The 24140-nt window shown below is 43.4% G+C and overlaps 1 protein-coding gene across 2 annotated transcripts; it reads right to left on the bottom strand.

Moving 5' to 3' along the window:
• Positions 1–2375: 2375 nt before the first annotated feature.
• Positions 2376–24127, bottom strand: NHLRC3 (NHL repeat containing 3). 2 transcript variants are annotated; one of them, XM_053284998.1, is made up of 7 exons: positions 23959–24124; positions 13510–13662; positions 10555–10702; positions 8905–9105; positions 6366–6457; positions 4613–4725; positions 2376–3347 (listed from the first exon to the last, which is right to left on the bottom strand). In XM_053284998.1, exons 1-7 carry the CDS (start codon positions 24052–24054, stop codon positions 3119–3121), a joined length of 1032 nt encoding a protein of 343 aa, XP_053140973.1. In that variant the 5' UTR covers positions 24055–24124; the 3' UTR covers positions 2376–3118. The 2 variants fall into 2 exon arrangements, with proteins under 2 accessions (XP_053140973.1, XP_053140974.1); XM_053284999.1 differs by lacking the exon at positions 4613–4725 and having other exon boundaries at positions 3199–3347; positions 23959–24127.
• Between the last annotated feature and the right edge of the window lie 13 nt (positions 24128–24140).

Here is a 24140-nt window from a genome sequence, read left to right as displayed (position 1 = left end):
GGGAGAACACTGGTCTTCAAGCAGTAGGTTGGGATACAAGTGGTGTAGCATGGGGTTAAGACTGCACTATCAATGAAATGAGATACACACAGCTTTAGTTTTTGATCCAAACTCAACCTTTCTGATCAACACAAATTTCCAAGTCAATGATCTTATGAAGTGTGCATTTGTGGACCTCCGATCTTGCTATGGTGGAAGTTTTACAGGCACTGTTCTGCTTAGACAAACTCCATCTCTCCCTTTAGGCCTCAAAATTTTTGCTTCTCTTATTGTCAGCGTCAAACACTGAAGAGGAAAAACTGACACATGTGGCTATTTGCACTTTGTGCAATAAAAGGTGATTTTTTACAATACAATCCCAGTTTCAAACCCTGGCTTATTTCCAAACTCTGACTCCAGTTCAGCCAATTCTGACATAATGACAGATCCGGACTTCTAGTAAGGCAGGGAAAATGAATCTTTTCCTTGTGTGTGAAAGGGAGGCAGGAGCATGTGTACCTGAGGCTAGGGGACATCACACACAAGACCAAGATTCAATCCTGGCTCTGTATGATATTTGTACTAGGCCAGTATTGCTGTGCTATTTTTATCTGATTTTATACCTCATTTAAAGAAGATTAACAGCATTTATAACAGTTTATAACCCAGACATGTGGCCACAGAGATTTATTTTGTGCTCAAACAGAGATAGATGGAGTAGGGCCTGTTTTGTTTTTTTTAAACTCCATTGAGCTACACAGTCAACACTGATTTAGAATAAGGCCTCACATAAGCTTTATATTTGCATTCTCAAACAACGAGCTCATTTTGCAACTACTTGTTCTTGCAGAACTCAAGCTTCCTGACCTACTGTGGGCATGAGAACAATCAACTGTATAGGAGAAAAGAGGACTGACTATAAAACTGTGAGGAAAAAGTATTTTGGAATCTGCATGACTTAAGCGCACTGATGAGCCAGGAATGTGTCCCCTTCAACATAAAATTAGAAATGTAACATTTGTGGCCTATGCAATTGTAGCGGGGTGGGAACCTTGGGCCTATTCACACGAGTGCGCCTGCAGAGTTGGTCAGGAGGGCGGCCGGGGTGGGGGGAAGGCAGGGTTCAGTCTACCAGACAATCACTCTGAGTCTCTGTGGTGTGCAAGTGCTGCTGGGAGCAGTGCAGGTAAACAGAGGCCAGGACGAGTCTCCAAAAATCCCACAGCACACTGCATGCCAAACTCATACTGATACACAATCCCGGGAGCTGAGTTAGGTAACTGGCTAAGAACCGGCAGGGTTAAGAACTTGGTGCGGAGTTTGGCGCTGAGGCACTGCTGGGATCTGCATAGATCCCAGCAGTTCCTATGGACAGTCAAACTCAAGCCTCCTTGAGTGTGTGTGAACAGCATCTGCTGCCATTTAGAAAGGAGCATGGCAGCTTCCAGGGGCCAGGTAGAATGAAACTTCTCCAATCTGTTTCCCTGTCCTTTTACATTTTAATGGCTGACCCAGGCACCCAAGTGCTCTAATATCTCCTTCCACTCACAGCAGCTCTTTCATTTCTATCTTTGTCTCACCTTCTACCTTACCTTTCCCACAAAGTGTTAATGAACACTGGGTCTGCTCCTCAGGAACCCTATTACTGTATTTCTGCAACCCTGCTAACTGGGCAAAAAGGTACCTGTGAAAGTTAAAGCTTTCATCCTTAGCAGGGGGAGAGCAACTGTCCCTATCCAAACCAGTGTGTCTCTCCAGTGACCGTCACTGGTGTCTCCCTTTCATTCTTGAGCCCCTTTTGGGACAGGGAACAATTTTCTCATACCTTTTGCTGTGAATACCACTTTTGAGAATGTCTTGTGTTGAAGAGTGCTATATATTTTTTTTAGAATTTCTAAGAAACAAGCACTGAGCAACAAGAAGCCTGTGTTTAAGCTGGTTTCCCCCCCCAGAGAATCATAGCCTTCATGTAGGTCACACAGCACAACTCTTTACCTAAAGCATCTATGAGAGATTATCCCATTTTTCCTAGGGTCATTTCAAATAATACATAGCAGCAAATCTGGAATTGCTGTTGAATATATACTTTCTCTGTAATCTCATAAATGTGTATGTCACATTTACACTTACTTCATTTTTAAAAGTATTAGCTTATTTTCAGACAATATTCTCTCTCTCTCTGTATAATTCATATAGCACCAGTTAATATCTGGTGCTTTATAAATTAAAAAATCCCCTGGATTTTTAGTGATACAAGAACTGTTTACAGTTTTGCAAAAGCTGTGAGCACCACCACAAACAGATTAGATGTAACATTCCCTCACAAATTTGTGATGATACAACATGCATGTTTGGTTTGAAATATAAATTCCTGGGTCATTCTTCAAAGCACCAGGTGGCAGAACAGTTCTCAGTATTTATTTTTTTAGACTTCTGTTCATATAAATTATCACAGTAGTGTACAAAAAATGTAAAAATGTTATGACATAATATTAAAACAAAATAAACCATCAAAAGAGATAAACTGGAGCAGCATGGAACAAAGGCAGGAGTTCAGAAACTGAAAGCTTCCTGAAACAGTAAGTTTTAAACCTGTTTTTGAAAAGACAGCAAGGATGAAGCAGTTTATACCTTTTGCAGAAGATAACTGCAGAGCAGCGTGGCTGCCACCGAGAAGGCCTTCCTTGGCAGGACTCACACTCGGGAGCAGACATTCCACAAGACATTAAAAGACACAGTTTTGCAGTGCAAATTGTTCCTGTTTATGTACACACTAGTCTAGTCTGGGTTTTTTTGCCCCCATTCATACTGACAGGAGTGAAATCAATATGGTTATTTAGCTGGGTATAGGCTACAAAATGACAAAAATTTCTAGTCACCTGAAGAAGTAGCCTGTCCTGAACTAAACCTTGTATCCTTAAATGATTAAAAGCATGCAACACTGATATCGAACCCAGTGAAATAAAAACTGCCAACAATCAAGTCCATGAGATAGGCACAGAAGATTAAAATCAGTGTGCAATTCAAGTGAACAAACCTTATCCAAGGGTTCCCATGTAATTGGTCACTTTTGTGCAAATCATTCATAGCAATCTGTTAGGAGGAAAATCCCATAGTTACTTGTGCAATGTGAAAGTTGTTAGTCTAAAGGAACATATTTCTGCACTTGCTGGGCTCCAATTTCTGCCACATAAATGGCTCCAGTTTTCATGCTGACATCCACAAGATGGGGCTTGACTTCTTCTGCAAGCTGAATCGTGCCCACCACAATACAATCTCTAATTGATCCAACTGGTGGGGCAGCCACGATTGACACTCTATCCGTGTTTAGATGGGCTATGATTATATATTTCTTATCAGCAGTAAATCTACCAGGAGAAAGAGAAAGATGATTTAAAGGAAGAAAAGAAATTATGAAATTTGGTTTGGATCCAAAGATCCCCCTGCTTTGAATAAAAAACACTTCTGCTCGTATGGGGTTGGGGTGGTGGTATCAGTGACCTTCCTATTTGCAGACCTCCACACCTCTGAAAAGTTGCTCTGGAAGATCAACCAATCCCCAACAGATCCTTTGAGTGTGGCAGCTGCTCTGGAGGATTCCTGACCCTCTAGAGCTAATTTGGGGGGGAGCTACAGACAGGCACATACACTCCCTTCCACCCATGGTCAGCAGTGCGTCCCATTCGTGCACAGGTTCTTTCTGCCCAAGGAAACGACCCGAGTTGTGTTTTTTGTAGGTTTTTAAGACACACCATTTTTGTCTGACCTGCAGAAAGAACATGTATGTCCAAATCAGGCAAACGCCATGGCCCACTATAAATCTGAATCTATTGGACTTGCAGTACAACCCTGTGCATCTCTACTCAGACATAAGTCTGAGTTCAATGGGATTTACCCCCAGGTAAGTGGACAGAGTTGCAGACTTAGTTACTGCTACAAACATGGGTTCCAATGAACAAATGGGAAAGTCTACATGATATTCACACCCTTCCAGAGAAGCATTCCAATAAGGAAAAGAGGTTTCTAAGCTGCTGCAGGTTCATGAGAATGGGCAAAATCCTTACAGTTACAGACAAGGAAACACACATGATCTTGTTCAGAGATCAGGCACCAATTAAAAAGCTTTTTTAAAAAAATCAGAGATATAAGCCCTACTTTAGCATTTGTGAAGCTGTATCAACTTCACTGCAGTTTGACTATAAAAGTGCTACAGAAAGAACAAGTCTACCGCCAGTCCGGCCAGCTCATAATTCACGTTAGTTATGAAAATACAGAATATGCAGATTATTTTTGTGGATACACTGAATGAGTTGCCTTCTCCTTGGAGCCAGATATGTTAAAGGATCATCTGTTCAGAAATCACTACGCGTCACATAACAGTGTGTGACAACAGGGTAAAGTGAATGTGCAGTTCATTGGCAGGTGCATTTCAGTGTTTGCTGGGGATGCAAACAGTAGATCAACACACTAGAACACTATACCCACAATGTTGCATAAAGCGTGGGCTGGTTCTAAACCAGGAATTCTTCCTTTATCAGCCACCTAACACATGAGTGAACTGTTCATAATCAATCGGAGCCCTAGTCAGTGAACACCACCACCTCATATTTGCATGGAACTAGAAGTCCAATACCTGACAGAATAAGGGCTGTCTTCTGTGAAGCAGCAACTCCAAGATCCCAACCATTCCCCTGTAGTTTTGTCAAAAACCTGGAGTCTTTGATTGCCTCTGTCAGCAACCCAAACCTATTGAACACAGAGAAACTATTCTAAGCCTTTTAAAAAAGAAGATTCCTCAACAAATCTGCAAATGCAAACAGTTTCACTATGCACACACTTACTTGACAATATAATCATAATACTTAATATAGTTTCAAGTAGGGATCAAAATATTCTAATCCTGAGCAGATTGGTTTATTTTTTCATACCTTGTTAAAGGTAAAGTGTGCTGTTGAGTCGTTACTGTACTATATAGGAAAGGATCAATTGTTTCTATTCATCATCCAACAAAATCTGTGTACCAGTAAGAAAGAGGGTATTTTATTACCATATGCATCTTGACACTTGTACAGGTGAAACTCAGAAAATTAGAATATCGTGCAAAAGTCCATTAATTTCAGTAATGCAAATTAAAAGGTGAAACTGATATATGAGACAGACACATTACATGCAAAGCGAGATAAGTCAAGCCTTAATTTGTTATAATTGTGATGATCATGGCGTACAGCTCATGAAAACCCCAAATCCACAATCTCAGAAAATAAGAATATTACATGGAACCAATAAGACAAGGATTGAAGAATAGAACAATATTGGACCTCTGAAAAGTATACAGTGTACTGTGCTTGATTGGCCAGCAAACTCGCCTGACCTGACCCCATAGAGAATCTATGGGGCATTGCTAAGAGAAGGATGAGAGACATGAGACCAAACAATGCAGAATTGCTGAAGGCCGCTAATGAAGCATCCTGGTCTTCCATAATACCTCATCAGTGCCACAGGCTGATAGCATCCATGCCACGCCGCATTGAGGCAGTAATTGCTGCAAAAGGGGCCCAAACCAAGTACTGAATACATATGCATGCTTATACTTTTCAGAGGTCCGATATTGTTCTATTCTTCAATCCTTGTCTTCTTGGTTCCATGTAATATTCTAATTTTCTGAGATTGTGGATTTGGGGTTTTCATGAGCTGTACGCCATGATCATCACAATTATAACAAATTAAGGCTTGACTTATCTCGCTTTGCATGTAACGTGTCTGTCTCATATATCAGTTTCACCTTAATTTAATTTGCATTACTGAAATTAATGGACTTTTGTACGATATTCTAATTTTCCAAGTTTCACCTGTATATCATCCTCAGCAGCCTTAATTAGGCCTCCTTCATACATTCCATGACAGCAATCCATATATATTGAATGATATATAGGACGAAATCCCACAGAAAGGAGCGTTTGCCAAGAAAAGTCTTGGGAGAATCTTTTCCACAGAGGATAACCCAATGCAGTGTACACATAGGGTTCATTTATGGCAGGATTGCATAACTTTAGTCCTCCTGCAGATGTTAGACAACGACTCCCATAATCCCTGACTATTGGTCATTGTGGCTGCAGCTGATGGGAGTTGCAATCTAAACACAGTTGGAGTGCCCAAGTTGTGCAGCCCTGATTTATAGTTTGGCAACAGTGAGTGGCAGAATGTTGCACAAACCTGTGAACCAATAGAAGAAGTTGGAGCTGCAGGAACTGAGTATAAAAAGCCCTGAAGGTTCAATCCTCGCTTGAAAGTTCCAAGCAACTTATCGGAACTTACATTTTAAGTAGTTCAGGACCTCGGCATTGGGAGATTTTACAAAAACGTTGCAGATATCATTGGTACTTTACCCGTCCAACAGAGTCCACTGTTACACTATGTGGAATCCTGAACTGTGTAATGCCAGAACCATTTTCCCCACGTAGCCATATCACCTGTAGGTCTGTGAGGAGAAAGCAATTGGTCAAATACCATACATTGCTGTGCATTTATAATAAAAAGATCAGAATCAAATAAATAACCATTGCCTTATGTTAATCCGCTTCAAGATGTATGAATTATGATACAAAATTACCGCACAGAAGTACCTGAGAGCCAGTGTGGTGTAGTGGTTAGAGTGCTGGACTAGAACTGGGGAGACCCAAGTTCAAATCCCCATTCAGTCATGATACTTGCTGGGTGACTCTGGGCCAGTCACTTCTCTCTCAGCCTAGCTTACTTCACAGGGTTGTTGTGAAAGAGAAACCTAAGTATGTAGTATGTAGACTCTGGGCGACTTGGAGGAAGAGCGGGATATAAATGTAATAACAAATAATAATAATAATAATAATACCTAGAAATATTTGAATCCTATGAACAGCCAAAGTGTGATTGTAATCCCACAAACTCATAGTTCTAGACATATCTATAGCTATCTATCTATCTATCAAATGCTTAAGTGGTATGTGGCAAGCCCCGCCCTTGCCACAACCAAGCGCTGCCCCTGCTGCAGCCATGACCAATGAAAATGCAGGCCAGCAGCAGCTGAAGGTGCCTGGAGGAGGGAAGAGGAGCTGGTGACACAGAAAGGAAGTCACTATAGCAACGGCAAGTAAGGGGCTTGTCAACTGCCGCTACTGCTGTTGCTGTGGCGAGGAGGACGCAGGGGCGGAGTAAGCTTGTCGCCACCCGTAGACAAAAAAGATTTTCTGCCCCAGCTTGAGAGCTTGGGGCAGGGGCAAGTTAAATCTTATTTTTGTAACCTTTAGAAACTGCCACTGGGTGGCGAGATGGCGATGGCAGGAATGCAGCCAGAGGGGCACTGTGCTCCACTGGTGCTGGCGGCGGGGGGGGGGGGGGGAGACCAAAGTGGGGATGGCGGTGGAGATGGCAGCAAAAGCTCCTTCCATGAGACTGCCTGCCACCCAAATGACAGGTCGGGTTGTTTCGGCCCATTTCAGGGCTTTCTGTGCACAAAGAGCTTGAACCTCAATGAACTCAGGCCCAGGCAGGAGGAAAGAGGAGGAGAAGCAGGGTTTAGGTGAGGATGGGGAGGTCTCTGGAGTGAGGGGGCTGTGATGGGGGTGGGGCGGGGCAAGAATAGCAATCTACCAGTCTGCAGATGCTCTGCACCAGTCAAGCTAGTTCTGAAGATTATGCCAAGCTATAGATGGCAGAATGTTGGGCTGAAATCTAGAACCCAGTCAGAACACCTTGATGTAAGTACATGTGAATAGAATATGTGCCTGTTTAAATCTAATCCAAGCAGCAGACTTACAGATTCAATTGTTACTAAAACTGACCAGGCAATTAATAGCAGCACTGGAACTAGAGGGACTCCTAACCAATGAGAACAGCATAGGTGTAGTGTAGCAAGGGTTTAACAGACTGAGCTGTAAATCTGGACTTTCCCTGCTTCAAATCCCACCGTGCCATGAACTCACCAGATGGTACTGAGTAACCCACACCCTTTCAGCCTCAGATTCGCAGCTTCAACATGGCGATAATACTCACTCACTCATTTATTTATTTATTTACTTACTTGCCTTACAAGAGGGCTGCGCAAATTCAGCCCTCCAGCTGCTGTTGGACTATAATTCCCATCTTCTCTCACCACAGTGGCCTGGGATGATGAGAGTTGTAGTCCAACATGTGGAGGAAAGCTGAAGTTGTGCAGCCGCAACTTACAGGCTTATTGTAAGGGTTACAATACAAATACTATTTGCATTATTACAGTGAGAGTTGTATTATTTATTTATTTGTTTATTTATTGTTAAATTTATATACCGCCTTTCATTAAAACAATCCCAAGGCAGTTTACAGCAGAATTTAAAACAAGATTATAAAAATGGCACAATTAAAATATAAGCTAAAAATATAAAAACAAGTCTGATTAAAAATTTAAAACACACACATAAAAACAATACAGAATACAAAGAGCAGTAGCAGAGACAATCATATAAAAGCCTGGGTAAAAGGCCAAGATTTCACATGCTTTCTAAAAGCTGTGATGGAGACGGAGGAGCGAACAGCCACTGGGAGAGCATTCCAGAGTCTGGGGGCAGCAATGACATGCCTTCCCTTTCTGTTTGCTCCCTCTAAGTAAGTTGGTTCATTTTTACAATATTTTGCATATGTTCATTTGAGAGGTTATTTTTAATTAGTTACTCAACTATGGTCTGAATGCTGAAATTCTACAGTGGCTTGAAATGCTGTACATGAACACTGAAATGGGACACACATTATCGAGAACATGTCCTGGAATGATGAATGCAGCTGACAGTACTGAACAGAAAGCACTTTAGTGGTGCTGTGCTCTACATCTATGCAACATGGGGAAAACATGCACACGACAAGCATATACCACTTTGAAAGCTTCTTGTAACGGCCATTTATGTCCCGCTTGCTTACCTGGTGTCAGTTTGAGCAGGCGATTGTTCATCCCTCCATCACCATCCACAATATAGAGGTCTCCATTTTCTTCCACAAAGATTTCTGCGGGCTGATCAAACTGTATGGGATTTGTACCTGAACCTGCTTTACCGGGAGTGCCTATGACTTGAAGGAGTCTACCTGAAGGACTGTACTGTTGAACTGTGTGTCCATTCTTGCCTACATTAAGAAGAGAAGAGATTTCTCAGCAAGACCACTTTTTCTCTGTACGTAGATCAGAGCAAGAGTGTGTAGGATTGGACAGAAACTGAAGGAAGTTTTGAAAGGACTTCCAGTTCTCAGTTGTGGTGCCTGCTTTGCATTGCGCCATGAATCTTTGTTCCTGTCCCTCAACCTACTGTAGCCACCACCTCCTGCACTATGACTGAATTTGTACAAAGCAACCTGAAAGATCTGCAGAAGTACAAAGTTGTAGTTTTTGGGCTGAAGGCCTGATAGCAGCCAACAAAGAAGCTGAGTCAGTATTCATTCAAATTACTCCAGCAAGCAGCATGACCTGGAGGATTTCTGATAACAATGCGTGTTGCAACACTTCAAAGCAAACTAGTTTTCAGGTGTCAAGGATCAGGCTATAGCTTTGTCAGTTATAGCCACATGGCCCTTAAGTACGTGATTAAGGTTTCAAGTGTTCAAAACCAAACATGTGTCCAAGTTAGCAACTACTTTCCCACTGATTTTTATGCGCCTAGAATTGCTTTTAAAAATATGAATACAATAGATAGCAATTGCCTGCAATGTACAGAGATGCAGCGTGTGGCCTATCCTGTAGTTAAAATGGACATTCAGCTGGATATCAGAGATATTAAGGCTATTCACACGCTCCCCATGAGGGTGGGAAGTGTGGCGGTGGAGGGAGGGGGGAGGATTTCATAGGAACATGGGCAGCTGCCATATACTGAGTCAGACCATAGGTCCATCTTGCTCAGTATTGTCCACACAGACTGGCAGTGGCTTCTCCAAGGTTGCAGGCAGGAATCTCCCTCAGCCCTATCTTGGAGATGCCAGGGAGGACACTTGGAACCTTCTGCTCTTCCCAGAGCAGCTCCAACCCCTGAGGAGAATACCTTACAGTGCTCACACATCTAGTCTCCCATTCAGATGCAACCAGGGCAGACCCTGCTTAGCAAAGGGGACAGATCATGCTTGCTCCCACAAGACCAGCTCTCCTACCGTACACCCAGACAATTCTTTGTCAAGTCATTGGTGCACTGGTGCGCACACAGACAATCAGCGCCACTCCATGCAGCACAGATTGCTTGAGGCCGGGACTCATTTTCCCGGCCTCCAGATATTCCCCATTGCACCACACAATGAGCACATTGCATTGAGGGAATTCCCTCAGGAATCAGGAGCACTAGACACCCAAATCTGTGTATGCTTGGCTTACAAGCAGCCCAAGCACACGCTCTTAACCTTGGCTACAGGCCGGGGTATAAAGTAGGGTGAGTCCCGGCAGGAAGCACCGGGATCCGTGTGGAACCTGGTGCTGCACATAAGCAGCCTAACCCAGACTGGGCTGCCCTAGCCTGGGTTAGGCTGCTCATGAGTAGAACAGCCATACTATCTTGCCCCAATGCAAAATTTCTAATATGCAGTCATTCTACATACCAGTCCCAACATCTGTGATCCACACTGAACTTGCATTGGGGGTGTTTATTGCAAAGATACCATGAGGCATTTCAAGGGTGGTATTCCATGCTTGCAGGAAATAGCCATCTTCAGAAAACACTAAGACCTTTGGCACATCATTGCCTCTCTGGAAATTACATGAACATAATCAAAGAAGACTAGTCAGATGAAGCTAGCACAGAGGGAAATCCTATTTCTTTTTACAACAACATCTTTTATTCTATGATTTTTATTCCCTGCTTCTCCACTCTCAAATGGAATGTTTTATGCAGCTAACAACATAAAGTTTAAAATAACCAGCAGAACAGCAATTAAGAAGACACAAAGGATAACTCTTGAAAAGGAAGAGAGAGCTATCTTTCTGTGTGTAGGTTATATTATCTTGTTTCTTGAAAAGAAGAGAAAGAAAATATATTTGTACAATCTAATAAGATACACTCTTAGTTTTTAAGAGATGATTTATGTATTCAGTATAAATATGTCTGTGCATTTTGTATTTTTTTGTACAATTCATTTAAAGAAGCATAGTAACTCTTACAAGTTTGACAGCTACTGTTATCTCCAATTCACAGACAGATAAAAATACAGGGGCTGAAATCTAGACTGACATTATATACACATGATGGGGGAAGGGATGATTTTCACCAATCTCCCCTTTCTCCTGCAGCTATGATGCATTCTGAAAATATGCCTGTGAGAGATGTAGGACCCTCAGGAACATATTTTCAGGAGGCACAGTGCACCGCAGGGGGAAGGGGAGATTGGTGAAAATCACATCCACCCACCCGTAGTGCAGACACATCATTAGTCAACAAGCCAAATCAGATGACATTCTATTTAGGAAAATTTTGCATATTAAATTTGAGAAAGTTAATGCTAATTTTACATAAATGAGGATAAACTTGCATGAGAAATGTTCCACAAGAAATATTAATTCCTCCCCTGCCAGAAAACTTTCCAGTTCAAAATTTTCAAAAAAGCCCATATCTTTGTATCTGCTCACTTAGCTGGTGCAACAGGTATATCATTTTGGCTAGCTGTTGCCACTCTGGAAGGTTTCTTCCATTCGTGTCAAGAACTCAGCCCTTTACTTGTTTCCCACATGACACTTTCCCACATGACACTTTTAATCTGCACACTAGTACATTTATTAGTACTAGTGTGCAGGGAAAGTATACTTCCACTCAAAGAAAATCTGGAAATGTTTGCGTCCCTCAACAAAGAAAGATGCATCCCCCTCTTTAAAAGCATATGCACAGTTTCAAAACACAATGAGGCGAGTCTCACGGTCAGTGAGACCTGCCTTAAAAGGGTTTGCGGGGAGAGTGGGCTTAGCCCACTCTCCCCGCAGACAAATTACAATTGCAGCCTTGGGCAGCCAAATCGGCCGCCCACATGACTGCCAGCTCAGTCACAGAGCCGGCGGGGGCTGCAAGGATTGGGGGCCGTGTGTCCCCTGGAAGTTCCAGGATGCCCCACACGAGCACACAGGGCATTCTGGAGGGACCCCCAGGGCCAAGAAGCTTGTTTCAAATTGTTCCCGGCAGGGGTCTCCTCGTGTGTTGCCGTGGCACAGAGGCACACCATGGCAACACACGATCAAAAAGATGAGGTTAACAGAGCGCTCGCTCCGTTAACCTCGGCTAAGGGGAGGGGTAGACTACAAAACTATCTTAAACGTGTGTCTGAATAAGACAGTCTCTACAAGTCATCCAAAGCAGGGAGGGGAGGGGAGCCAATCAAATATCCCTTGGGAAAGTATTCCCGAAAAAGGGGCCACAGCAAACAAAGCCATACAACATGTGGCTGCTGAACAAACCTCAGCTAGAAGAGGCACACACTGGAGGGCCCCTCCATCAGTTCTTATAGGGTGAACAGATTCATGTTCATTATGCCTTTTCTTATACAGTTGCACTGGCTGCCAAGTTGCTTGAAACTGGCTGTTTCAAGCAAAGTACAAAGTGCTGGTCATTCCCTTTAAAGCCCTGAATAGCTTAGGTCCAGGTTACCCGAGGGAGTGCCTTTCTTTACTATATCCCCACCGCTCATTAAGATCAGGAGGGGCCCGTCTTCGGGTGCAAACAGTTCATCTTCTGGCAGCCTGGGATTGGGCCTTCTCAGTAATCGCCCCTCGGTTGTGGATTGTGCTCCCTGTGCATATAAGAGGACTATCTTCCTCGGAGGCCTTCAGGAGAGGCTTAAAGATCCATCTTTTTAGCCTGGCTTTTAATATTTAGTTTTACTTTTAATCTGGTTTAAATGTCTTCTGATTTTAATTGTTTTATTATGTGTTTTTGATTCCAATGTAAACTGCCCTGAGCCACTTTAGGAAGCGGGGTATATACACAATAAATAAATAAAAATAAATGTGGAATAAGACAATCGTTCAGATATCCTTTCCTACTCCTAAAACGTGTTAGCTTATTATATCATTATTATGTTTAAGGGTGAATCTGCACCTGTCCACTCAGTACAGAAGATACCAGATTTGTTTGAGCAATCAAGCAAACTGTTAACCACCAAAACTGTGAATATGCCTGGAGGACTGCTTCTTGCAGCCGGAATTTGCCCTGTTCAGATCTTTTAGGGAGACCATTCCTGCCTTTCCATCAGAGGCAAGCTGACATCAATGTGAAAGCAAGTCTTCTCTGTAGTCACCCCCAGCTTCTGGAACTCTTTTTCCTTTGAGGTGTGATTGATGCCTTCCCTACACAAATTCAGATGGTAACTAAAATATTCCTCTTTACCTGTGCTTTTAAAAAATATGGGCTGGTTATGTTTGTTTTTCCTTCCTTTGATGTGTATTTTGACTGCTGTTTTTAATATATTGTGTTAGTTGCTTTGAATTCCTTCTCAAACACAGAGAAGGATATAAGTATATTAATAGACAGACATCTTTGTTTATCATGACAGAAGAGTAAGATCTTTTCTTACCTGTCCTACATAAACTAATCCATGGATGTGGTCAACAGCAACACAAAATGTTTGACCAGTGAATTGTTCAGGAAATTTAGGCCAGGCAACATCAAGCTTGTAGAGCTGCTTCTCTGTCTTCCAGGAGGCATAGGAAGACAAATGGTTTAACACCTTGAAATAAATTATAAGAGCAACACTGTTAAATGGGCCTTTTCCAGAGAGCAATGTTTATTTATCTGTTACATTTACATCCCATCTACTGAGGGACTGCAAGGTGATATCCATGAGGTTTCCCCCATTTTATTCTCACAATGGCCCTATGAGGTAGGTTATGTTGAGAGTGTGTGACTGATCTAGTGGCACCCAGGAAGCGTCATGGTTGAACAGGTATTCAAATCACGGTCTCCCCAAGTCCAACATTTATCATGTTTTTAATCTTACCTCACATGTTCCTCCAGCTCGTTGTTTAGTAAGCATCCTTGCTTGTCAGGTGAAAAATTTTACCATTTACAGAATTTATCATTATTTTAAATTGTTTTAATGTTTAATTTTTTAATTCTTGTTATTGTACTGTAAACCATCCAGAGATGCAAGTTTGGGGCAGTGTAACAAATACCCCAAATGTAAGGGGAAATTGGCAAGAATGTAGGAAAGAATTCCTTCCTTCCTGCTGACCCACGGTCACCTTCAACACACTCCAGAATGCAAGATGAATGCACAGAAGAAGCCTTAAAGTGGCTGCTGCTGCTTTTTAAACAGATAAACAGAGGTGTTGCAAATATGAGGTGACAAAGAATTTAAAGCAATAGGGCAGAGTGGAAGGAGTGAAGATTAGTGGTACAGAATACAGTTTGTTTCATTTTTTAATTTCATGTTGGATGATCACCAGGGCAGAGAAGAAACAAGGGCCTTTTGAGAAGATAAACTATAAACAGAAGAAATGGTATTTAATGGTATCACAGTAGTGGAATTATGTATAGTGTGGAGAAAGGTATTTGTATCCAACCCCAGCACAGCATACCTCCAATGGATGTTGCTGGTATCTGCCTTATATTTCATTTTAGATTGTGAGCCCTTTGGCGACAGGGGACCATCTAATTTATGTATTATTTATTTTTCTATGTAAACCGCTTTGAGAACTTTGATTGAAGAGCAGTATATACATATTTGTTGTTGTTGCTGTTGTTGAATGAAGAAGTATTTCTTTTTGTCTCTCCTGATTCTATTGCCTATCTGTTTCAATAGGTAGTCCAGAGTTCTAGTGTTAAAGGATACAAATACCTTTCTCCACAGTTTCTCTGGCACACAATTAACTTACAGATTTCACTGCTAGAAGATGAGAACATAAGAGAACATAAGAACAGCCCTGCTGGATCAGGCCCAAGGCCCATCTAGTCCAGCATCCTGTTTCTCACAGTGGCCCACCAGATGCTGCTGGAAGCCACAGGCAGGAGTTGAGGGCGTGCCCTCTCTCCTGCCATTACTAATGGCCACTTAGGTAGATTTAAATGGGGATTAGAGCCCTGATAACATAATTATTATTTTTTTTTTAAAAAAAGTTTTGTTTCTTTGACCAGAACAAAACTAAAATATCAACACAAAAGAAAACCTAAGAGCAGTACTTTGAGATGTACATCATATACAGATTTTGATGACTAAGTAGAATCTTCAGGTTCAGAACAAAGGTGGATCTGAATTCTGGGACTACACAAGTGAGAGAGGCTTTATGCCCTCTTGTGGACAACCTAAAAGCATGTGGCTGGCCGCAATGGAAACAGAATGCCAGCCGAGAGAGCTGGTGTAGTGTAATGTCTAAGAGACTGAGCTGGGGAGGAGCTACCACTGAGCAATAGGGTTCAAAGAACCTGGGCCACCAGTGGGAAGGGCTGTGCAAGACGTCCCGTGTACATGACATCATGCGCACATGAGTGTGGCCCGATCTCCTGAGGACCCGCCCCAACCCTCCCAAATACATTCCCAGCTAGCGTTTGCTGGCTGGGTGCATTTATTTCACTTCCTCACTGGAGAGAGAGAGCAATTGACATAAACGCAACAGCCAGCAAACGTTAGCTGGAAATGAGCTTTGGAGAGCTTGCTCGGGCTTTACAGAGCCCGGGTCATGCCCCCTTTGCACATGGTGTCACTCTCCTTCCTAGCCCTGAGAAAAGTACAGTACTGTGCAGAGGTCAGCACAGTGAGAAATGGCTCTCACAGTGAAGGGTGGATTTTGTTTTGGTTTTTGTTTTATTTGCTAAAGTGGCCCCCCACTTCAAAAACAGTGGAGACTGAACAGTGGGCTAGGAGACTGAATATCAAGTTACAATGTATCACACCGTTTTAAGGATTACAAGATAACATTTCACATGCAGAAGTGAACATAACATAAGAGGCTGCAGGCAGCCCACAGCCACCAAATTAGTAGCCACTGATAGAACTGTACTCCATGAATTTGTCTAAGCCCCTTTTAAAGCCATCCAAACTAGTGGCCATCACCACATCCCATGGCAAAGAATTCTATAGATTAATTATGTACTGTGTGAAAAAGTACTTCCTCTTGTCGGTCCTAAATTTCCCGACCTTCAGTTTCATGGAATGACCCCTGGTTCTAGTGTTGTGTGTGTGTGTGTGTGTGCGTGCAAGAGAGAAATTTCTCTCTGTCCACTTTCTCCACTCTATGCATAATGTTATAGACCTCTATCATGTCTTTCCATAGTCACCTCCTTTCCAAAGTAAAGAGCCCCAGATGCTGTAGCCTAACCTCATAAGGAAGGTGCTCCAGGCCCCTGATCATCTTGGTTGCCCTCTTCTGAACCTTTTCCAGTTGCCCTCTTCTGCACCTTTTTCTGCACCATATTCTACAATATCCTGCTTAAGAAATGGTGACAAAAACTATATGCAGTACTCCAAATGTGACTGCACCATAGATTTGTATAGGGGCATTATAATATTAGCGGGGGGGGTGTCCAGTCCCCTTCCTAATGATTCCTAGCATGGAATTAGCCTTTTTCACAGCTGCCGCACACTGAGTCAACACTTTCAATGAATTATCCACCATGACCCCAAGATCTCTCTCCTGGTCAGTCACCGACGGTTCAGATCCCATCAGCGTATATGTGAAGTTGGGGTTTTTTGTCCCAATATGCATCACTTTACACTTGCTTATATTGAACTGCATTTGCCATTTTGTTGTCCACTCCCCCAGTTTGGCGAGATCTTTTGGAGCTTCTCACAGTCTGTTTTGGATTTCACTACCCTAAATAATCTAGTGTCATCTGCAAATTTGGTCACTTCGCTGCTTACCTCAACTTCTAAATAATTCATGAACAAGTTAAAGAGCACTGGTCCCAGTACAGATCTCTGGAGGACCTCACTTCCTACCTACCTCCATTGTGAAAACTATCCATTTATTCCTACTCTCTGTTTCCTGTCCTTCAACCAATTACCAATCCACATATAAACCTGTCCCTTTATCCCATGACTGCTAAGTTTACTCAAGAGCCTTTTGTGAGGAATTCTGTCGAAAGCTTTTTGGAAGTCCGAGTATACTATGTCAACCAGATCACCTTGATACACAAGCCTGTTGACACTTCCAAGGAACTCCAAAAGGTTAGTAAGGCAAGACTTGCCCTTGCGGAAGCCATGCTGGTTCTCCTTCAGCAAGGCCTTTTCTTCTATATGTTTTAACAATTTTGTCCTTAAGTATGCTTTCCATCAATTTGCATGGCACCAATGTTAAGCTGACCAGCCTGTAATTTCCTGGATCCCCCCTGGATCAGTTTTTGAAAACTGGAGTTACATTAGCTCCTTTCCAGTTCTCTAGTACAAAGCCTGATTATAGGGACAAGTTATATATTTTTGCTAGGAAATCAGCAATTTCACATTTGAGTTTCTTCAGAACTCTTATATGGATGCCATCTGGCCCTGGCTATGTGTCAATTTTTAGTTTTTCAAGACAGTTTAGAACATCTTCCCTTGTCACCTCAAATTGGCCCAATTCTTCAGCCTCTAAATCTGAGAAGCTCAATTCCGAAGAGGGTATATAGTCAATATTCTTGGCCATGAAGACAAACACAAAGAATTCATTCACTTTCTCTGCAATCTCCTTATCCTTCGTAATAATCCCTTTCATGCCCTCATCATCTAAGGGGCCAACTGCCTCCCTGGCAGGTTTCCTACTTCTCATATATTTAAAGAATTTTTTGTTATTCCCCTTGATACTTCTAGCTATATGTTTCTCTGCAGTGATCAGCCACTAGTCAGTCACCCCACCCATAAAGAATTAACTGAAAGTGAACCCTGTCCTGATTGACAGGCTGGTGAACTCCAGGGCTCAGCCAATCAGCACACCAGGTGGGTGGCACATAGAGAGACATTGGGAGGAAGAGAAGAGGTTTTTTGTTAGAAAGAAGTAGGCTGGGGGTGAGAGCAGGACGTGTGGCCATGAAGTATGGCTGTGGAAAGAACTATAGGTCCTTGAGAGACAGGATTGCAGGAAGCTTGATTCGCATCAGGTGATGGGTGAGTTTTCAAGGGAAAGGGAATTCAGCATAGGGAACAGTTCGTTAGTCAAATTTTGCGTTAGAAACTTATATTTATTGTGTGTTTTTTGTATATCCCTGATCTTGGTTTAATTGTTGTTTACCTGTAACATAACTAAGCTAAGCCTGTGCCCATCCAGCTAGGGCTCTGCAAAAGACTCTAAACTTTTAAAGGTGTGTTTGTATTTTCTTACATCCATGTTCTTTGCAACTGGGTTACTACGATTTTTAAAGTGTGCTGCCCCAATTAAAGTGTGCTGGGGTGCTTTTGAAGTGTTCTTGTAGCCACTGAGTATTACTTTTGTTTACCTGTAACTAAAAGCTGAGAGAGCCTCAGATGGAATCTGTCTGTAGTATTTTGAATAAAGCTTTCCCCCGCTTTGCTTTTTAAAAGCCTCTCTGAGTAGATTTTTGACTCAGAAGAAAGGGGGCTGGGAGGGGGTCTCACTCTGGTGTGCACACATGCCTCAGGAGCTTGGCAGCTGTTAGTTTTCTCATCATGTGTAGGCTTGCACACAGAAGGTTTTTGTATACTTTTCCAGTAGCAAAAGAATGAGTTTTCCCTGGGATTTCCACCCAAGCCCCGGGAGGGGTGGGTGGGTGGTTAATAATTGGGTGGTGGTGGCAGCCTTAGATCCTACCAAGATTACAGGAATGTCTGAGGAGAAGCCATGCTCAGAAAGCTGAGGGGAATTATTCAGCATTTTCCTTCCCCTCATAGTGGGATTGCTCTGAGACAAAGGCTTGGTAATCTGCTACATCCTCAAACTCTCTTTTTGCATCCCTTATTGTTTCCTTACATTTCTTTTGCCAGAGCTTATGTTCCTTCCTGTTCTCTTCATTTGGGCAAGTCTTCCATTTTCTGAAGGAAGTCTTCTTCCCTTGTATAGCTTCCCTGACTCTACTTGTTAGCCATGTTGGCGTCCTCCTGAACTTGGTGGTACCTTTTCTCCTTCTTGGTATACATTCCAACTGAGCTTCTAGTATTGTGGTTTTAAATAGGTCCCATGGTCTTTGGAGTGATTTGACCCTCCTGACTTTCCCTTTCAACTTCCTTTTAACTAATCTGTGTTGGACTTCCTTGACAATTCTCCACTCACATATATGGTGAATTGTATCACACTATGGCCACTGTTCCCCAATGGTTCTGCAACTCTGACATCTTGCACCAAGTCCTGGGCACCACTCAGGGTTATTTTTTATTTTATTTTATTTATTTTTATTGTTAAATTTATATACTGCCTTTCATTAAAACAATCCCAAGGCGGTTTACAGCAAAATTTAAAAACAAGATTGTAAAAAAGACACAATTAAAATATTAAGATAAAAATATAAAACAAATCTGATTAAAAACTTAACACACAAGCATAAAAGCAATACAAAGTACAAAGAAAAACAGTAGAGACAATCATATAAAAGCCTGGGTAAAAAGTCACGATTTAACGTGCTTTCTAAAAGCTGTGATGGAGACTGAGGAGCGAATAGCCACCAGGAGAGCATTCCAGAGTCTGGGGGCAGCAACAGAGAAGGCCCTGTCCCACATGCACAACAACCGAGCCTCCCTCATTGTCAGCACCCAGAGCAGAGCCCCCTCATAAAGTGGGCAGCAACCCTTGGGAGCAGGCTGTCCCTCAGGTATCCCGGGCCCAAACCATTAAGGGCTTTAAAGGTCAAAACCAACACGTTGAATTGGACCCGGAAACAAACTGGTAGCCAGTGCAGCTCTTTCAAAATGGGTGTGATGTGCTCCCACCAGGCAGCTCCGGATAAAACCCTCGCTGCCGCATTTTGCACTAGCTGCAGTTTCCAGATATTCTTCAAGGGCAGCCCCATATAGAGCACATTACAGTAATCCAGCTGTGATGTGACTAAGGCATGGGTAACTGTGCCCCTGCAAACTTGGTAAAGAAGCACATTTTAATGTGGTGATTCTGTTTATTTAGCAGGGGAGAGTAACTGGCCCTATCCATCCCCAGCACAGTACCTCCAGTGACTTTTGCCGTGTCTGACTTACATTTCTTTTAGATTGTGAGCCCTTTGGGGACAGGGTTCCAACTTATTTATATGTTATTTCTCTGTGTAAACCGCCCTGAGCCATTTTTGGAAGGGTGGTATAGAAATCAAATAAATAAATAAATAAACAAACAAACAGTGGCCAGATCTGCCTTCTCGAGAAAGGGACGCAGCTGGCGCACTAGCCGAAGCCGTGTAAAGGCAGCCCTGGCCACCGCCTCCACCTGAGCTTCCAAAAGCAGAGCTGGGTCCAGCAATACCCCCAAGCTGTGTACTTGCTCCTTCAAGGGAAGTGCAACCCCATCCAGAACCAATAAAATCTCCTCATCCTGATTGGCTCTCCTACTGACCAACATTACCTCCATCTTGTCTGGATTCAATTTCAGTTTATTAGCCCACATCCAACCCATCACGGCCTCCAGCCCCCGATTCAGGACATCCACTGCCTCCCTAGGATCAGGTGACAAAGAGAGATAGAGCTGAGTGCCATCTGCATATTGCTGACAACTCAGTTGAAGTCCCCGGATGACCTCTCCCAGAGGTTTCATGTAGATGTTAAACAGCATGGGGGACAAGACCGAACCCTGCGGGACCCCACAGGGCAACGGAGCGGAGCAGTAGTCCCCCAGCACCACCTTCTGGACCCTCCCTCCAAGAAAGGACCGGAAAGGATGAAGTCCAAGGTCACCATCTCTCTGGTTGGTTCTGCGACTAACTGTTCTAAGGCACAGTCATTTAGCATGTCTAGAAATTTGGTTTCTCTTTCATTACTTGAATTTGAATTTATCCAGACTATGTGTGGGTAGTTGAGGTCACTCATTATTACTGCTCTGTCTGGCACCTCTCTTATTTGCTTCTCCAATTCCAGGTCACTCTCACTGTTTTGATCTAGAGGGCAATAGTACCTCTAGAAGATTCCTAAGATGTCACACACAAGGTCAGATCTGACAGGCCTTCAGCAGCTAATCAGCATCTGGAAGATGCTTTTTTTGCCCTTTATGCCAGCGAAGAGGGAACATAACATTTGTCTGAGAACTCTACCAGAGTGGTGGAGAGCTGGTGTAGGGGCTAAGAAGAAGACTGAACCTCAGGCCAGCAAATCCCCAGTTTAAGTCTCCCCCTGCACCCTGAGCTCATTAAGTAGCCTTGGTAAGCTGCTTTCTCAGACTCTCAGCCCTGCAATATGGGGGTAATATTGAACCTACCCTTACAAGGCGAGAGAGGTTGTAAGGAAACACAGAAAGCACAAGAACAGTGCAAGCATTATTAAAAATTATCAACAGCATTACATAGCATTGACTATGTAGTGCTCAGATTTAGATTATCTAAGATTTATTAACAATACTATTATTACTAAGATTAAGTATTATTAAGATTTATGCATATATAGATAGATTTATTAAGTTAATAATTTGAAGTAATGAATAATTTTAACAATTTGGGGAATTGCACTGTCCATCTCACAGAAACCATAGGAACATAGGAAGCTACCATATACTGAGTCAGACCATTAGTCCATCTAGCTCAGTACTGTCTACACCAGCGTTTCTCAACCGCCGGTCCGCGGACCGCTGCCGGTCCGCGGAGGGTTGAGTGCCGGTCCGCGACCTAGCTGCTAGGAAGGCAGGGCTCTGCAGAGTAGGCAGCGGCAGCAATCGGAGCCGAACCATTTCCATTTGTTTTTCTATCCCCAGTATAAGCTTGGCCAATAGGGGTGGAGCAGGGGCGGGAAGATGGCCTGTGAGTGCAGGAATCGGGGCAGGCTTGTGCCGAGGCGGGAACCCACCCTTCCTGCCTGCTGGCGTCTCCCGCGGCAGACTTCAGCTTGGAAGCACCTCAGGCACTAGGAGCTCCAGCAGCAGCAAGGAAGCCCGCAGGAGGCGGCGGCGGCTGCGGCGGCGAGCAAGAGGCAGCAGCAGCTGCTTCTGCTGCTGCTGCTGCTGCCTCAAAGCCCAGCCAGCCCGAGACCGAGAGCAGGACGCTGCGCCTCCCGCGCAAGCTGCAAGCTCTGGCCCCGCAGCGAGCGAGAGCCAGCGTCCACGAGAGGAGCGGCAGGACGCGGCGGTGGCAGTAGCTCCAGGGTCGGAGAGCCGCTTTGGGTAAGTAGCACGGCAGAAGCAGCAGCTCGGGGGTGACGGAATTCGTATCGGGGGCAGGAGGCATCATTATCGGGCCACAGGCGCCCCCTCCCTCCCTCCCACGCGCCTCCCTCGCAAGTGTGGTTTGCCCAAGAATCTAAAATTTCCCAAGTTTGCCCAAGAATCTAAAGATTCTAAATGGCAGTTTGATTCAGCTCCAGTATTGATTTCTACAGAGGATGTTGCTGCTCAAATATGATACGTGTTCCTGCGGCAGTAAAATTATTTCTGGCAAAACCCCGCTCTCGACTCCTCTACGGAGCACAACTTTCTTTGTATAGCAACTCCCTGCACTAGAGGCATGGTGCAAACATTTATCAGAAACATTTTTCAAGTTCCTCAATGCATATCCAATGTAGTTCCCCATGTAGAAGCAGCCAACCCTAAGGCTGAATCCAGGATATGGTTGAATGTCTTTGATTAAGCCTAAAGTTTAGGCCCTAAAAAACTATCATCCTACTGGTCTGGCTCCCCTGATATTGGCAGACAATACTCTCTTCTGAAAAGAGCAGTTCACCAGAAATTAAATTTATATGGCTTCAGCCCGGAACCTTTATTAAGAATGGGATATGCTCAAGCTAAAGCAGCTCTTAAACAGCACATTTTTTATATGGACGCACAAATAAAAAAATCTTTGATCCCGAAGAGTGTTTTCCTTGGAATCCAATAATTTAATCTTAATCCTGCTAGATACTACTATCTCAAATCACAATTTTCAAATAGCGTAGGATGTTTAACATTTATTGTTTAACAAATTTTATTTTATGATATTATTTTAATTACAATGTTAGATGTTATATCTGTTAGATATTTAAAATAAAATTAAACTTGAAACCCCTTTACTAACTGCTGGTCCGGGAAACTGCACACAAAGAATGTAGCGGTCCTTGACACTCCGCACAAATGATTTAGCGGTCCTTGAGTCCAAAAAGGTTGAGAAACACTGGTCTACACAGACTGGCAGCAGGTTCTCCAAGGCTGCAAGGCAGGAATCTCTCTCAGCCTTATCTTAGAGATGCCAGGGAGAGAGTTTGGAACCTAGATGAGAGGAGAGCTGGTCTTGTGGTAGCAAGCATGACTTGTCCCCCTAGCTAAGCAGGGTCTGCCCTGGTTGCATTTGAATGGGAGACCACATGTGAGCACTGTAAGATATTCCCCTCAGGGGATGGGGCTGCTCTGGGAAGAGCAAAAGGTTTCACATTCCCTCTCTGGCTTCTTCAAGATAGGACAAGATTTATTTATTTTTAATAGGACAAGAATTTTTTATTGAACCAACAAACTACCAAAGCATACAGTACGTTATCAGGGCTGAGAGAGATTCCTGCCTGCAACCTTGAAGAAGCTGCCTCTGACTCAGTATATGGCAGCTTCCGATGATCCCAGAGCGGCTCCATCCCGAGGGGAATATCCTATAGTGCTCACACTTCTAGTCTCCCATTCATATGCAACCAGGGCAGACCCTGCTTAGCTAAAGGGACAAGTCATGCTTGCTACCACAAGACCAGCTCTCCTCTCCTCTCCTCTCCTATCATCGTCTGCATAGGGGAAGAACTCGATTTGCTGTCACCCAAGCTTGATTCCAATGCGTATTTATTACAGCCATCATCAAAGAAACTGTCTTCAAGTAATCACATGAGTTCTGCATCAAAGCACCGTATACAACACCATAAAACCACCGTTTTGAAGGGGGAAAGCACAGGTTAGTAACTCAGAAGCACTATATACATAGTTTGTTACTACTGCTGTCATTGTAATTACAGTTATACATGCCTACTCACCTGAGATCCGAGCCCAATCTTATACAGAGTTGCCAGCAACAGTAACGAGGCGCTGACCACCAGCAGTCGACCCCGGTAATACTGCCGAACCCCCATTAATACACCCAAGCAAGCAACTTCCTTTTCCCCCGGGGCAGATAACGACACCTCCGGGTGATGTGCGCATGCCCGGCTCATTTTGC

This window comes from Hemicordylus capensis, chromosome 1 (genome assembly GCF_027244095.1).
Source record: "Hemicordylus capensis ecotype Gifberg chromosome 1, rHemCap1.1.pri, whole genome shotgun sequence".
In the NCBI taxonomy this organism is placed as follows: Eukaryota; Metazoa; Chordata; class Lepidosauria; order Squamata; family Cordylidae; genus Hemicordylus; species Hemicordylus capensis.
This window is presented reverse-complemented; position numbering and strand designations above follow the sequence as displayed.